This window comes from Toxotes jaculatrix, chromosome 15 (assembly GCF_017976425.1).
Source record: "Toxotes jaculatrix isolate fToxJac2 chromosome 15, fToxJac2.pri, whole genome shotgun sequence".
Classification (NCBI taxonomy): Eukaryota; Metazoa; Chordata; class Actinopteri; family Toxotidae; genus Toxotes; species Toxotes jaculatrix.
In genome coordinates this window covers 2,976,213-2,993,092 of record NC_054408.1, presented here as the reverse complement: position 1 = coordinate 2,993,092, position 16,880 = coordinate 2,976,213, and the positions used below count along the sequence as shown (strand labels likewise).

The 16,880-nt window shown below is 41.1% G+C and overlaps 2 protein-coding genes across 5 annotated transcripts in view; one reads left to right on the top strand and one right to left on the bottom strand.

The window, feature by feature from the left end:
* Nucleotides 1-231: 231 nt before the first annotated feature.
* Nucleotides 232-5,010, bottom strand: LOC121194942 (cytotoxic T-lymphocyte protein 4-like). 3 transcript variants are annotated; one of them, XM_041058099.1, is made up of 6 exons: nt 4,993-5,010; nt 4,473-4,648; nt 2,538-2,665; nt 1,014-1,179; nt 782-921; nt 232-672 (listed from the first exon to the last, which is right to left on the bottom strand). In XM_041058099.1, exons 2-6 carry the CDS (start codon nt 4,537-4,539, stop codon nt 589-591), a joined length of 585 nt encoding a protein of 194 aa, XP_040914033.1. In that variant the 5' UTR covers nt 4,540-4,648; nt 4,993-5,010; the 3' UTR covers nt 232-588. The 3 variants fall into 3 exon arrangements, with proteins under 3 accessions (XP_040914033.1, XP_040914034.1, XP_040914035.1); XM_041058100.1 differs by lacking the exon at nt 4,993-5,010 and having other exon boundaries at nt 232-669; nt 4,473-4,757; XM_041058101.1 differs by lacking the exons at nt 2,538-2,665; nt 4,993-5,010 and having other exon boundaries at nt 4,473-4,748.
* Nucleotides 5,011-9,701: 4,691 nt separating this feature from the next.
* Nucleotides 9,702-16,880, top strand: part of raph1a (Ras association (RalGDS/AF-6) and pleckstrin homology domains 1a) — a 57,186-nt gene continuing 50,007 nt past the window's right edge. For both annotated transcript variants that reach the window (XM_041057606.1, XM_041057605.1), the window contains exon 1: nt 9,702-9,874. The gene's annotated coding sequence lies outside the window, so the exon portion shown is untranslated. The remainder of the gene's footprint in view (nt 9,875-16,880) is intronic.

Here is a 16,880-nt window from a genome sequence, read left to right as displayed (position 1 = left end):
ATTATGCAGCGTACAATATTGTTAACATCTCAGGCTCACGTGCAGAGCAACAGTCAAACTCTCTGGATGTACATGTCAAACTGTGGGTGGTCTGTGTGAGGAAAACTGGTCCCAGGAGTCACATCAGTAAATTATGTCTCATCTTGTCATCTTGTCCTGCTGTGTTCTGTGGTTATTACAGCGTCTGTAAGTTTTCACATGCTCCCGTGAGAGAAAACTCCTCTCTCTCTGTTTCTTTTTTTTTCTTTTTTTTTCTTTTTTTTTTTGCATGTTGCACACATGTTAAGGAATCTCAGGTCACTGAAATACATTGCCATCTGCTGCAGAAGCACTATTTCTAATGCGGTATTTCTTCTTGTCATTTTTCAGTCTAAAAAATAAGCTAAGTAAGCGTGAAATTCAAATATTTGTCATTTAAATTAATCATAACCATCATCCCCGGCTCTCTCAGTAACTCTTCACCAACCACCAGACTCTGTTTTCCATCCATAGATTCCAGTCTTGTGATTTGAACTAATCACTGATTTGCACACAACATTTATAGCTTTAATAACTGCAGTAGCTCTTTGTAATTGCCATAAGATCTGGTTAAACTTTGCAGGGTTTCCTGTTCTCGACAGGTCTGGTGTTGGCATACACGTTTGTATCCTCATCGTGTCTCTTCAGCTTCTTCTGAGGAATGAAACACAGACAAGAGAGAAGAATTTGACTCATACTCACAAATAATTTACATAATTTATGCAGGAGACTGAGTTAAATCAATCCACTTTTTCTTCCTTACCCATATAGCAATGCTAATGCAGGTGACTGTCAGGCTGTAGACGAATAAAACGCCACATCCAACCCACAGCACCACCTCTGGAATGAATGGAGACCTGTCTGGACAGCTCTGATTGGCTGCTGGGTCAGTGACACTGATTTCTACAAAAACATCAGAAAAGAATGAATATTGCTGTATATATATAATATATATAATACTGTATATATCCAATATAATGTCATATTGAGTGCACCTGTGTAATGCAGGTCAGACATTTTACTGTCCACTTTGACTTCAGTGGTGTGACAGTACTCTCTGTGTGGTGGAGGATATATCACCTCCATCTTGCAGCTGTAAAATCCACTGTCGTTGGCTGTGACTTCAAACTGACCGTAGAACAAACTCCCTGCCAAATCAGGCTGTCACATAAAGGAGAGTACACAGATATTAATGAACTGTAATGAAACAAACAAAAAAATCTTTGGAAAGTGTTGGTTCGGAGGTCACAGGTGCTTTTCTGTAAATGCTTTTGACAAACTAGTGTACAGTTTGTGACACTGCATGTCTGCTGAGACTCACAGTGTCACTAGACGTACTCAGATCCTTTACTTTAGTGAACGTAGCCATAAAAGTCCTGCATTTAAAATCTGACTCAAGTAAGAGTATAAAAACATTTTTATTATACTTAAAGTACCCAAATTAAGAGTACTCATTACATAGAGTAGTACACCACTTCAGTAAATGTTGGCATTCGGCATGAACAAGTGTCTTAACTCTCTTGATGGAAAAATGTGTTCGCTTTTTTGTTTGTTTGTGTATTTTAGTTGGTGAAATAATTACCTAATGTGTTTACATGCCTTCTATTGCCACGCAACCACTCAGTCACCCAGTTGTTAAAGTCTGGGTGTATCAACCACATCCTGAGCATACTTTACATCACTGCACCAAACTTCAAACACCGGAGCCCTGCAAAAACAGCTACTGTGAAGCCGCTTCTCAAAGACTAATTTCACCCAGTCTAATGATCCTGCTTCCACCGCCAACTAGTGGTTACAACATCCACCACCTGTACGGCAGCAATGAGTAGTGACTCCATAGTAATGCATTGCATCACACCCAAACGCCCCCAGCTGTGATGCTGGGTGTAGTTAAAGCTTCAAGAAATGTAGACATTACAAGTAGACCCCTACAGCCTTATTTTAGTGTTTCGAAAGTCTAGAGTGGAGTTAGAGTGCAACTACACCCGTGCTTAAAATCCGGTTTGTACTGCCATCTAATGGACAGCCACTGCACGCATGGCCTGCAGCCAAGTTCAATTCAGCTGTGATGCATTTGAGCAGAGGTGAGATACTGTGGCTTCCTCACAATGTGACGGGGCTGAGCACTTCACTACCTGAAGTCAGACAAGTCTCTCTGGGCAAAAGAAACTGGCTGCATGATTTTTTTTTTTTTACAATGTACAGTAATACTGTGAAGCACAATAACTGTGGTTGTGTACTGTGGCTGGCAGAGCTCAATGCACCATTCACACCTACAGAAACCAATGGAGCAGTGAACACTTAGTGCGCAGCAACTTACCAATGGAGCAGTGAACACTTAGTAACTGTGACAGCTGATGCAGAAAATAATAAGATGCTTGTTTCTTGGAATAAATAAAATCTGGTAACCACTGAAACCCACAGGCACAGACACACATACCTTGTAAATACAGAAGTAAGTGTATTAGCACCCACACCCACCCACACCCACCCACCCACACCGATGCACAGTGACTGACCTTATTCACTTGTATTTCGCTGATGTTGCTGGCATTGAAGGAGAGATGATAGTTGAAGATGTCACCCATGCTGGGCGGACAGGTGATGGTTACTTTACTGGGTTTTGGCACAGTGATGATCCGCTCAACTGACACACACACACACACACACACACACACACACACACACACACAAGAAGCCAGAAGCAGAATGTGAGAAGACAACATTTGTAGATCTGAATTATCCTTTAAATGAGCCCGATGCATCTGATGTGTCATTTATCTGGTTTCACGCTCTTGTAACTGAAGTTAATTTTAAAAATCGCTGGAATCTACAAATTGTCCTTTTGACTGAACTAGATTTGAGAGCTGTACTTACATGTTGCTTTACAAATTAAATTTGAATTGTTAGAGATAAAATAAACAACAGTATTTCAAGTAGTTAAAATTAGAGGCACCCAACCAACTACAACAGTAAAATGATACTTGCACATTATTGCACTGGTAGTTAAAGATGCCATGATATAAAATACGATTGTATAATAATCAGAGGGGAAAATTATTTTTGCATTGAGTACCTTTAGGTTTAATATTTTAACTACTACCACTCTCCTCCTTTTTTCCTTGTGTTACTTGTATATTTTTTCATATGTAATATTTTGAGTGTAGGACTTGCAAAGGTGGATTTTCGCACCGTGTGGCTACTTTTCCGAAAGTAGAGCATCCGAAACCTCAGCGGATCCTCCCCGTTAAGTTCTGTGGGTGAATATGAGCGTGAGAAGAAAGAGGCGCCCACAGTTTCTCCTCTAATAATCTAAGTCAAATCCAAAACCACAGTCAAAATAGATAACCGAATAAAAATGACACCCAATTAAATCCAGTTACGGCTGGCTTTTGGTTGATGTTACATTAAATAGGTACAACAGACATTGTTTGTTTGTTTGTTTTTGACCTTTGATGTTTTTATTAGACAAGGACCAAAGAGAACTTACAGGACACGAGAGAGAGAGATGGAACGAAGGTCTCCGGCCAGATCTAACCCCTAAACTACGAGGCCACGCCGATGTGACAGTTTATACAAGGTTTTTAACCACAGAGCTATGAATCAGTAGAAAAATATTTTGCCTAGTTAAAATGAGCTGAAGTGTCATTGTTATTGTATCATTGTCATCCATTAACCGTCACTGTATCTCAGGTTCTACTGAATTCAGTTCACTGTCAAAGTAAATCGTACTAATTGGAGTTGAGGGTGAGCCCAACTTGGCGAAAAGGAGCCTAAATTATCACAAGACACTCACAATCGTGTTTAACTTGCCCAGGAAAACTGCCCCAGCGGGTCACACTGCAAAAGGAGCATGACTGACTGCCCACTGCAGTTTGTTTAGTTTTTTTTATAAAATAAAATATGTGTTTATGTATTTATAATACATGTCTATTTTTACAGATACATTTATTATATTTCTATATACATTAACATTTATTAATTAATCAATAGCAGATTGATGAATGTTCAAAGTAATTCTATGTATCATGGAGTTGGGACACAGTGATATTATGGTGTTTGCTGTAGTGATCAAGAACATATATATTTAAAAAGGTACTGTGCATCGTTAAATAAATCACTATCACTTTAGTTTGTTTTGATTTTTTCTTTGCCTCATATCTTCTTCACACCTCTGAAGTTTTATCAAGTACAGATGTCAGAGCTCTGTGACATTAAGAAAACTCCTCTGACGTGGACAGAGGAAATGTGAAAAAATCTTTAAGATTTACTTTACTGAACTGCTTTTTCCTGACGTCAGGAAGTGTTTGTCAGAGCACATGAAAGTCCTCGCTGTCATTCTGAAAGTTAGGATGTTTGCTGAAAAGATCTCTGAAACAGTCGCAGCCGTCACATCTTTGAACACAGCCTGAGTGTGATTCTGAAGCTATTTCACCAAAGTTAACTCTGCTTACCTGAGCACGTTGTGACTTCTCCATCACTCAGCCACACTATCGCCATCCACAGGATCCCCACTCTCATCTTCTCCTCCTGACCGGCTGCTGTAAGCTATCGATAATCTGACAGTAGTCTGTTCTGTTTTCTTCTTCTCTGAAGTGTAAGGGGACTGTTGCCACCCTCAGGACCGTCACTGCAGCAAGATGAGTGGACACACTTTGTTCAGTAACACAGAGAAGCTGAAGAGAAATGTGTGACTTGAATCAGATTTGGAAGACTTCCTGTGTGAAGCAATGAAACCATGTTTGACACCATGTGCCCACATGTGCACAAACACAAGCCAACACATGCTTATAGATAAGCCTGCAAACATGTGCACACACGTTCACATCCTCACAAACGCACATGCATGCATGCATGGCAACATATGCACATCCACCAACACGCGATACACACGAATACAGTCTGCCCTTGAGCACACAGACATACGCAGAACACGCACACACATACAGAGGCAGTTAGGGAAGAGTTATTTACCACAATGATATCCACACTCAGGTGGTGACAGAAGACTGAATCACACCTCCGAGCTTGAACATAAACTGACATATGGAGGTGTGCATTACAGTAAAAAGTCGTGCTTTCGCTAATCTAATGTGTCGGTGTAGTTTTGCAGCCAATATCAACCTTTATTTAAGAGTCAGAATATTTACAAAAACATGTAGAGTGGTAGGGCAGACTGTGGGAGGAGGAACACTGAGACTATCTCAAATCTTTCTCTATCATGTGTGGTGGCAATTTTTTTTTCTTTTCAGAGAAAGGAAAATATAGTACAAGATGTGATAAAGTAAAATTTAAAAAGAAAAATGAAAACACTCTGGTAACTCCCACTGTGGCACACAGCATTACACACAAATTCTACAAAAATAAAACAGCAGCAGTGGACGAGGCTGAGGCCATGGTCTGAGTCCTCGATGCTTTCAAGATATAAAGGGAACGCCCACCGGTGTGGAGAGTCCCCCAGAGCCAGAAACGACTATTTTTAAATTCAGGACCTGTACAAAACAGATGTGTGAGGAAACAACATTAAATAAAAGAATTAATAGTACAGTAAATATAAGGGGTAAGATTAGAAAGTCGGGGTAAACTCATGTACTATCAGCTATTTTCTTTACTAGAAGAGAATTCAGGAATTTTTATTCAGATTTCACGTTCAGATTTTTCAAATGATTTTAGATGTTGTCAGGTATTTAAGAGTCTTAACCAAATCGCACACACGTTTCCTCGCCCGTCTACTGTGGTTTTTAATCCCACTTGTACACAGTTTTGTTTTCTTTCTCTGTTCACTTGTGATTTTTGATGTGTTTTGCAAACATGACACCGTGTTGTTTAAAGTGTGAGCCACAGACAGAAATATCACTAAGAAGTTAAGACGTTTAAGAAGTTAGAGTTTAAACTCCTGACAATCAAAAAAGAATGACAACAACCTCCTCCCCTTGATGATCCACAGAACTAAATATAAAAACTCCTCCTGTTGTTGATAGTGTTTCCTGTGAATAATCCAGGGAAAAGTATTTGATCATCCTCAAACAGAAATGCACAAATGTTAAAACACATTTGATGCACAGACAACACTTTTTAGTGGAATCAGTTCCTTGTTGATTTTGGTCTGTATATTTTATTTGTTGACAAGAAGTAAAATGTCACCGTTCACCAGCTTTATTCTTTGAAGAGTTTCACTGATCTACTCTGGTTGTAAGTTTCAGCAACACCCATCAGAGACGCTGGATATGAGCAGAGGCGAAACACATGTAGAGAGGTCAGCGTGAAAAACTGAAACCACAACCAGCAGCGATGTCAGGATGTTTTGATCCCCACTCTACATACACGTCTACTTCACTGCAGTGAGGTGGCAATTTCCTATAAACAGAGGTCAGCAAAAAACAAGATCTCCAGCTACTGTTAAGCTGTTACTGCACAACATTAGCACACATTCGAAAGCAAAGGTTAAAAAGTTCAACTCATTTTTGTCCCATTAGCTGTTTTAAGTGTTTTCTTGGAACAAATCCTGGAAATTTCAGATATCGTGTATTAAAATTCTGCTTGTAATACTATTCAGTGGTTGTTGCATATCGGCTGAGTGCAGCAGTGAAGTAACTTTTGCCGCTCAACAGTAATGTTGGTTGTGGCCCCACCAAACCACATTCACATGGCTTTTGTACTGTTTACTGTACATCTATGTTGAATTTGGGCCGGAGAGAAGTGGCAAACTGTTTTCCTGTTGGTTAAAAGCTGCATAGACTGAGTTCATAAGGGGTTACCTGCCTCCCTGTCTCTGGTCAGTGGCCAACATCACAGGCAAACTGCTTTGCACAAACAAATGAGAGTGCCCTGGCTGAGCTAGCAGTGGCCCTTTGGCTGGAAAGGTTGTCAAGGAACTGAGACATGTACTGTAGATTTAATGTTCTTTTTTTTTGTGATTTTACTAGGTTTTCTGTTCAACAGAAAACTACTGGGTGGAAATTTTTAATTCCTTTTTCCATCACGCATCTGTTGTACCGGGGACGTCCCATTTCAACTGACTACACGTCAAGATTGTGTCTGTCTGCCTGTCTGCAGCTCATCTCACTCTTCTTTCAATGTTGGGTTTTTCACTGATGGAAAAATAAAGTTCTGTGATGTCTGCCATGGAGTCTCTTTGCACTGAAACCACAAGGAGGCTTAAAGCTGTCGTTCAGGCTCTACATTGGACATATTTTCAGATGAATTCACAGTGAAAAGGTCAAATCCCTCGAAGTTTGGGTGACAACTGTCCCCACCTACTCAGTGCAGCACGCAACACATTCACAAGTGGGATGTTACATTGCGGTTCACAGCTGCAGCTTGTATCACCTCCTCTTCCTTCCTCTGTGCTGTGTGCCTAATTGTTGAGCAACTGGATACACTACAGCAGATATGTTTTCATCGTGGGCCTTTTCAGAAAAAATAAGGGTCTCAGTCCCACCCTGCGGCGCTCTGTTGGCTCAACGCAGCAGCTCCGATTTTTGTGCTACTCTTAGTCTCAGCAGCAGGGACAGAGAGGAATCCGACACAGCCTGCACATACAAATCAGGATCACTTAGACATCTAAACTAATGCAGGCTAATACAACAGTCCTGCATTGAATTCCACTTTCATGAAGGTTATAATGTTCAGTTTCAGTTGTGTTGAAACAGTTTTTGAGACGTGCTTATTCGTCATTAATCATTTTGGAGGCTGTAGCTCGTGGTAATGTTGAACTTTCTTGCATCATACAGAGACAGGTGTTTCTTTTCTTTCGCCTACTGTCTTAACCTTCCTCTCTAAAACAGTTTCACCACAAGCTTAACAATGATTCACTGCAGGGCTGTTGTTTTGGACAGCACTACTTTAGCTGGGTGCACCTGCTGAACTGGAAACTGAAAATTTACATTAAGAAGTTTATACCCCTTAAAATTCTCAATATTCTCTTCCACTGTACATATATATATATATATATATATATATATATATCACAATCCATTAAATTATCAATCAGTTATCTCCATAAAATTCATCCAATTAAAATTCTTTAAATGCACCAACTGTAACAGATAAAAATGGGTTTTGCTTATTGTTACTTTCCTTCGATGTTTGACCTTCACTTCTTCTGAAATTAAAAACATTTATTTGTATGTTCTGGATTTTTTCATTTGGGGAGAAGGAGAATGTGTCATTTAATTTTTGTTTTATTTTTTCTAACTAGATAATAAATTTTATTTTATATTTTTTTTTTTTGTTTTTTTAATGGCTGTGGGCTTGAATTCTGGCAACATATAACAACATATCTAGGCTTTGTTTTACAGCCTCACAGCCCAGCTGCTTCTCATAACGCGTGTGGAAACTATTTTCTCGTGGCAGTTCATGTTTAATTTGTTTTATTTGTTACTCCAGATTTCCTCGCTTTTTACAACCCCTTTTACTCTATACTTTTACTCCTTAGATTTGAACAGATTCTGCTCATGTTGCATTTTGGTAAATACTGTGGGCTACATGTCAACAGATGTTACTCGTTTGCCACGGATTCACTGCTGGCACATGATTCAACCTCCAGTATTTCTACACAGGCACCGTCAGACCAGCAGAGGTCAGGCTTTGGCATGAAAAGCATCTTCAAAACCCGGACAAGGTGCAGGCTCAGTGAGTGTGTGAGAGCGAGATCATTCTAACTTTAATGTCAAATCAGAATACTTATTACAATCAGAATGATTAATAGAATAGAATAGATTAAATAGAATAGAATGACCTTAACAGCACTGATTGGTTGAGGCTGATTTCTGGGTTGGGCAGGACAGGAAACAAGGCACCGGGAACGCGCAGGGTATGGATACGCGCTCCCGCTGAGTTTTTGGGATTCGGTGTAGAGCTGGAGGCTGCGTCAAAACAGACTTTAAAAGACAGGAAGTGAGGCAGATCAAGCTTCACAATAAAAGAGCAACAAGGTTTAAAACCGACATTTCTATTAAGACTAAAGTATGTTGTTTTTGTTTTATTTTATAAAATAGAGTAAGAGTTTTATTTTGATGATATAGGACAGGACAGACGTCCGAGGGTTTGTTAGATTGGTAGTATAAATGAGACAAAAAAAAAAAAAACTTATTTTGAAATGTCCATTTTTTTGGTTGCCTTGTGAGTCACCTGACAATCAACAGGCCCTTGAAATTATTCAAATAAGACAAAAGGAAAAAAACGTTTGCTATTTGGTTGACCTGGTTACAACTCCACAGCAAAGACACTTATCATAACTACATTGTCATAACTACATTGCTCTATTTCAGCAGGTCTCAAGCCTTAAAGGTTAAGAATCACATCTTTATGCTATCATCTCACCTGGCTCACCTTAACAACATGGGATTTACAAGGCTAAAGGAATCAAATGAGCTATTTGATCCATCAGTTAAAAGTAACACATAAAGAACATAAGGATATCAATGACAAAATGAGGATGTGTTGCCCAGCGACAAGTGAAGAGTTTAGGAAAATTATAAAAATAAATAAATAAATAGAAAAGACAAGTTGGAGTATTGGAGTTTATTTATTCAATGATGTAGCTTTATTTAGATGATTTGCTGGTTTAATAAGGTCAATGGGGAGGTTTTATTGTGAAATTCCCGCCCAGAAGTGGTCGGTGTTTCCTGCCTCTGGCTTGACACCAGCGTTAGTGGTGTTGGGATTCAGTGTGGCAGCAGGGGAAATCTGGGATATCTGGGAAAGGGGAGTCGGTGAAAACCCGGACTAAACCGGCAGAAATCCCGACGAAGCCTCGTCCGTTACAGCGCGGGGGTTCCCGGCGGACGCCTCTCCTCCGTCTCTCCGCTGCTGGCTGCGGTTTTTCTCCCGGATATCTCCCAGGATCCGCACGGTAAGTAGCCCGATCCCCCCCCTCACCTTAACGCATCTCTATCCCACCACATTCGCCCTGCTTTCTCCTTTTCTCTCGCTGTCGCGTTCCCGGTAAATGAAAGTCTTCGCAGTGAAAAACCGCCACATTTGCACCTTTATTGTGCCGCACACTGAGAGCGGATCCTTTAATTAACACCCGCTGGAATAAAAGCTAATTAATCCCGTTAGTGGCTGCATGTGTATGCAGAGAAAGAAGGGGTGGATGTTGGGTGAGGGAGGGGGGGGGGGGGGGGGCGGTGACAGAGAAAACGACCAGGTTAACAGAAAAAAGGGCTTTCATGGACACCCAGGGCTGATTTCTGTCTGTGAGCGCCGTTTTCGGTCATGCATGTGTGTGTGGTTTTTATTTTTTATTTATTTATTTTTTTAGCGGTGCCGTATCAAACGCCGCAGGGCCTGCAGAGCACACACTCCCGGCCTGGATGCGCAGGTTCGCCGGGGATCAGCCGGCGGCTGACAGCGCCTCTCCAGCCGGAATATTTGTGTTTGGTGCTGCAGCTCGGAGGCCAGGCGTGCTGTACTGACACAAGCAAGGCGTGGCATTCATATAGCATTACACAGCTATGGGCGTGTTCCCCCGCAGCTGCCACACAGCTGACTTTTAAAACGTATAGTTTATCCACATCCTGTTGTTCCATAGACGTGTCCCCGTGGACATGTCCGCATCATCGTGTGCTGTTTTTGGTTTTTGATTGGATTTTCATTAAGAAGCGGGCCGGTCAGGGTTTGTCCCAAGTCTCATTTAAGAGTCATTTAAAATTCAGCATCATCAGACATGCAGGCCTGCCATCTGTCTGTCTTCCTGCTGGTCAGCCTGTCTCAACATCTTGTCCTGTTGTAGACTGACTGAAGTCTGACTCCTCGCAGGTAAACCTGTCCTGCTGCCATGTCTTCTTGACGATAGACTTGTCCCATTGTCTCAAAATTAGGAATCCCAGCAGGGTTATTGAAGGAAGCCTCGTACTGACCTGCCACACTGAACATAAGGATTTATAAGATCACATTAGGAACTGTTTTGTTTAGGTGAAGGTCTTGAAATGGAGTTTACATATGAAGTTGAAAGAGTTAAAGTGAAGACCAAAGACGGTTGTGGTGGTTAGGTGTTTGTTTTGGTGAGTACGGTCTTTTTGGATTAGCATGATTAATATAAAAAATGAACCCTGACATTTCTTGTCCTCTCCTCTGGGTGTATTGCTCTGATACTTACAGTTATACATCTCTTATCAGTAAGATTATTTATAAACAATCCTACAAAAGGTTGTACAAAATGGGATTTAATGAGCCAACAGTAACCTTAGGAGTGGATTTATACTTCTGTGTCATGGAGCGCAGCAGTCTGACTACAGGTCCCTCCAGTTTAGGGTCGGTCAGCACAGGATCTTATACAGTGAAAGCACCACTGCAGAAGTGGATGAGTTGTATCAGTGAGAACCAAGAAAAGTCCTGTTTTAAGATTTTGACTGGTGAGTGTATTTCAGTGCCAGACGATGTTGGACTGCACTTTGGCAAAAGTCTGAGTCTCAGTGAAATGAATGATGATTCTGTTTCTGATGTAGTGATAGGATCAGTCTGACCCTCTCTCTGCGGCTGTTTAGAATCTCAAATTATTTAATATTAGAGCCAATACAACACCGAACTTTAGTTTCAGGATCTGATATTAAAAGTTTTCTTTTTTTTTTACATACTGAAGATTATAAATATGTTGTCCTACAAACCTGTTTATTCATTCAACTAAAGATACTGATACTTATCCCACTAAGCAAGAACACATGAAATAATCACATTGATTGATTGTTTGAACTGCTCTGTGATTTTGGTTGTGATTTTCAAACAATAGTCATTCAGGTTTTTAATACTTAACAATCACTAGTACTGAGCGATCATCTTTCGGTCCTGTGATCTGTAACCAGGCGCGTCAGTGCTGAAGTGTCATCATAATGACAGACTTGAGACGTCCCAGCTCTATAACACACTCGCGTGCTGCAGAATGTGGGGCAGAATTCAGTATCTCCCGGTGGTGTTGAGGGTTAACTGGAGTATAAAAATCCCTACTGTCCTACTTTAACTAAAGGCTGATCTGACTGTATCTGAGCAGCCAGTCCATCTGAGACCTGCAGGGTCCTGGTTTCCTGATATACCTTCACTGTTGGTTAGTGCTCATCCCATAGTGTTTCTGCACAGCACTTCTCAATGATCCATCTAATGCCAATCAAGCAGTATCTTTGGATTTTCTATTGATTTTGTTCTTGATTGTATAGGTGGTATTCGTTCCTTCAGTGTAGCTGCTTCTGTAGAGCTTTCCCTGGGGAACAGGAGCCTTTTGAGGACCTCAGTTCACCAACATTCATTTCCACTGGAAGAACCAGGGTCTAAGTTAAGTTCCAGTGAGATGGTTTTACCCCTGCAGCTGAAAACACGCTGGGCTTATAGATTGTGGCTGACAATAATCAGGATGGAGCCGATGGACCGACAACAGAGTCCAGCCTTTGTTGTCCATTTTTGCAGAGGACAGCGTTAGACACATGTACCTGAGGGGTGACCGTCATGTTTCTGATATGTCAGTGGACTAACTTTGTTAATCGTCTCAGGGGTTTGGCCAAGTCACAAAGAGCTGGAAGAACTTTTACACCTGGTAAATTTCCTGGATGATAGTTCTTGAGAAATCAAAGTTGCTGGAAGCTTTGGTGCAAAAGCTCCTACTGATGCAGTTTGAGCAGCTGGTTATCAAATTAATCAAGTTGTTTAATGCTCTTATCCAGAACCATTCTCACTGACTGGTGGAGGCTTCACTGTCTCGCTCAGGGGAACATAAGTGGATACAGGTGTGTCGTGGGAATTTCACATCTGTGTTTCCAGGCACCGGACAGGCCTGCGAGCGTTAAGAGATGATGTTGGCCCTGTGTGCTTCCTCTGGCAGCTCGACAGTCATCATGTAAACATCACACTGGAAGCACTGGTTACATCTGTATCAGCTGCTCTGCTGCAGTTTGTCAGTATATTCTCACTGGTGGCTACGAAAGGTCAAAGCAGGTCACCATCACCATCTGATTTTCTTCTTCCTTTCTGTCTGTGATGCTGTGCGTCCTTCTCTCTCTCTCACAAAGTGTATGGAAAAGTCATCCCTCCTTCTCTCAGGAAATTCCTCTTTGCCCCAGGGGTAAGAAACACAGAGAGGGTGTGAAGGAGCACCAGAGCAGATCTGCTGCACGGGGACACTCCAGGCCTCGGTTTCTTATTTAGTCCCTTTCATTTTCTTGTTAAACTATCTTGTCATGCAGCTGTGAATGGGGACTGCTCTGACACTTTTCCCCGTTGGTGCGTTAAAGAAGACACAGACATTTGAGATTTAACATTTGGCAACAACAACAAAGCCACAATTTTAATGCAAGAAACAACCAAAAAAAAGCAAAACTCATCTGACATTCATGTTTTCACATATTTCAAATGTCTACTGCCTTAATCTGGACTAAAAACATGTGCATTAATGTGAACATGTGGATAAATAGTACTATCCTGTAACACAGTGTATTAATCTTTATGTGTAATGTATAGTGTAATGCAGCACTACTGTGTAGTAGTCTATAGTGCAGCCTGTTTTGCTGTGTCAGTGCTAAACCTGCAGAGACACTCACACATTAAACCGCACCAAGACTGGAGCGAGTGTGTGTGTGTGTGTGTGTGTGTGTGTGTGTGTGTGTGTGTGTGTGTGTGTGTGTGTGTGTGTGTGTGTGTGTGTGTGTGTGTGTGTGTGTGTGTGACTGTGTTCTTCATTCATGGCTCCGTCTGTTGGACCGCTCACCAGTTTGTCTGGTTGGCAGTGATGCAGAGCTGCTTATTTCACCGCAGCAGGGGTTGTAAGAAATGCAGGGTGGATAAAACATAAGGCTTCATGGATATCTAACCTCATTTGGGCTCATTGATATGGCTTTTCTGAACCTGGACGTTCAGCCAGGCTAACTGGCTAACCTTAATGCTACATCCTGTTTGTCTAGATTCAGTGAGTTTCGTCAGTAGCAGAGTGACGGGCTTCACATTGCCTGTCATTACTTCTGGTGATAATCTGTCATGGTGAACTTGATTGCATGCTATCTTGCCTCTTTTCTCAATTTTAACTTCTTTCAGGAATTGATAAAAGTCAGAACCACAGCCCCAGAAGATGCATTCAGATGTCTTACTTTCTTCAAATACTTTAATAAGAACGAGGAAAATTCTGAACACATCGATCAGGACTCCAGTGGAGGGAGTTTAGTTGCACAGTAATGAGACATGAAAGTGATGAAGTGCAAAGCACAGGGAGGCGAAAGAACAGTAAACAGGCTTCAGTCACTGACTGATTATCATTGTTTAAAGACATTTAAGGGCATTTTAAGGTCACACAGCGTTATTTAAAACACACAACGTGCCTAGGCTGTGATCGCAGCTGTGCCTGTGTCCTGCGAATTGTGGCATTAAGCGCAGCATCTGTATCTTGTATCGTATTATATGTCATTAATATTTAATGTGTATGTCAGGTATTATCCTCACATGTGGCCAGAGAGTTGGTTTGGTGCACGAGTTGTTTAGCTTGTTAACTTGAAATGATGTTTGTGTTGAGAAATCGCTCTTGATTCTACTTGATTCTTTTCATGCATGTCTGACCACAGGCTTGTTCTCACAAGTAACCACCAAAAAAAAAAAACTGCTGGACGTTACAAGTGTGTGCGTGTGCGTGTGTGTGTGTACACATTGCGATAACAATAAATGGTTTTTCGATTGTTTGTTGTTGAAACAGGCAACTGGCAGCTGAATGCAATGACTCAGCCTGTATGTGTGTGTGTGTGTGTGTGTCACCCTCCCACACACAGATACATGCAAACAGAGAGAAACACATAGTATTAATGGAGTATCCAGATGAGGTAACAGTACTCCAGTTTCCTCTGTCTCTCCTCTGCTAACTGCTCTGTGAACTGAACACCATGGACTCGTGGACAAAGAGCAGAACAGTAAAATGGCCTGGTGGCGTGGCATAAAAAGAAAATGTGACTTTACAAAACCAAAGGAGGAAGGGCTCTGTGTGTTTCTATGGTATAAGCACCAGGTAAACCCCTACAAACCCCTCGGGGTTCAGAGGTCAGGGATGCCACTGAGAAACCTGGTGTTGGTCTGAGGGACATTCCTCTCATAGTCCGGTGATGTGGTCAAAGAGCAGGGGAATCTGGGAAAACAAACTAGAAATGGTTTCATCTGTTGGTGCAGTTGTCACTTTGACGGATTCTGTCAGCTGTTTACACAAGCAGCAAGAACAGAGTCTCAAAGCAAAATGGTCCAATATTCCACTATATTCACTTCCTTACTTTAATTTAAATTTAAACTTTTCTTTCTGTAAAAAAACCTTTTTTTTATTCAACAAACAAGGACAAACTTCTTAAAGCTGTGAAGAGCTTTGCCAAAATAAAGTAGTTGTAAAATTTTGATTTAAATATAAGGACCTGGTCAAAGAAATTACAAAGGAGACTACGAGTCTTTAGTTCTCGACAGTTTTACCTGCTTAGTCCTCTGGACACATTTTTGTCAGCAACGAAAATTAAGATTTGACATCCAGCCTGAGTTTGAACGTTCAGCAGTGATCTGTGTCATTTATGATCTTCAAAAACAGAGCTCATTTGTTAAAATCAATCCAATTTAGAAAAGAAATACTTGACAGCTGAGTGTTTCTGCATTAAGAAAACATAGCTTCTAAATATAGCAACATCATGGCTTTACCTTTATTTTTATACCTTTCTTTAGTGTTTTGTTTAATTTCTGTGGGGAAATAAATGTTCTTGTGGATCTGATTTGGACAGGATTTCATACAGACTCCCTTCATCTCTTGTATGAACAAAACACTGAAGTTCAAATGCAGTTTTGAAGCAGCAGCGCTGTCTGTCTCCGTCTCTGTCTCCCTTTAATTCCAGACAGATGTAGAGTCGTTCTGGCTGCTGTTGCTGTGTTACTGCACAGCCCTCATTCTTGGAAAATTTAATCTCATTTCTTCTTTTCTGTTTTTTTTTAATTTTTTTATTCTTCTCTGTGGTGTTTTTCCTCTGAGCTGCATCACTCTAGCCAAGCCACTTTCTCTTTCTCTCTCTCTCTCTCTCTCTCTCTCTCTCTCTCTCTCTGTCTTTCTGTGTCTATGTCCCTCGGCCCTCGTGGAGATCCAGGGGCAGGCTGTGCAGCTGGGAATCAGGGCTGTCTTTCTGACTGTGCTGAATGGAGGCTGACTCTTTCTATTATCCATGAACACGCTGCCTTAGGAGTGATGGAAGAAGCATTCAAATTCTTTACTTAAGATTCAGATCCAGGCAAACTTTATTGTCCATCAGAGGGGAATGGTAAGTTGTCTTTGACGTGGCTCACAAGTGAAGAACACACAGTTCATACTTTCAAATTTTCACATGGGCAGAAGCAGACGAGTGTAGTCAACAGAGTGTAAGCATTAGTATGAAGGCAGAATTGCTTCATGTCGTTTTATCAGTACAGTTTCAGTGTTCAGTGCCGCTGGTTGCGGTGGAGCCAATTTACATACGGCTGGAAATTTGTATCAGCCTCTAGGCTGTTAGCTTATCACAGATATATTGATGTGGGCACAGACATGAGCCAATAAGTAACAAGAAACTGCAGCAATAATAATAATAATATAGTATAGTGGTAATATAAATTATTAAAAAAAGAGAAAACCCTTTTGACACTGCTAACCTAATTACAGATGGAAAGAGTGTAGTTAGCTGTTTGTTAGCCTGTTAGCTTTAACAGTACAAAGCAGTAAAACAAGTCACAGAGGCAGAGCTAATTATACCCTGAGCTCTGCCACACAGCCTTTATTGTGTGTGCCATTGATGTTTAAGGGAGATGATGTTATTATAAAGTGTGTGTGAGAGGGTGAAACAAAGTGAGAGTGTGTTTGGGGTTTGTCGGTTAGTTGGTCGGTTGGTTTGAAGTAACTGTTG

Coding starts and splice junctions, on each gene's coding strand:
- LOC121194942 (XM_041058099.1), bottom strand. CDS start 4,539: ATGAGAGTGGGGATCCTGTGGATGGCGATAGTGTGGCTGAGTGATGGA. Junction 1,180..2,537: donor GCGAAATACAAGTGAATAAG/GTCAGTCACTGT, acceptor TTTATGTGACAG/CCTGATTTGGCAGGGAGTTT. Junction 922..1,013: donor GTCTGACCTGCATTACACAG/GTGCACTCAATA, acceptor ATGTTTTTGTAG/AAATCAGTGTCACTGACCCA.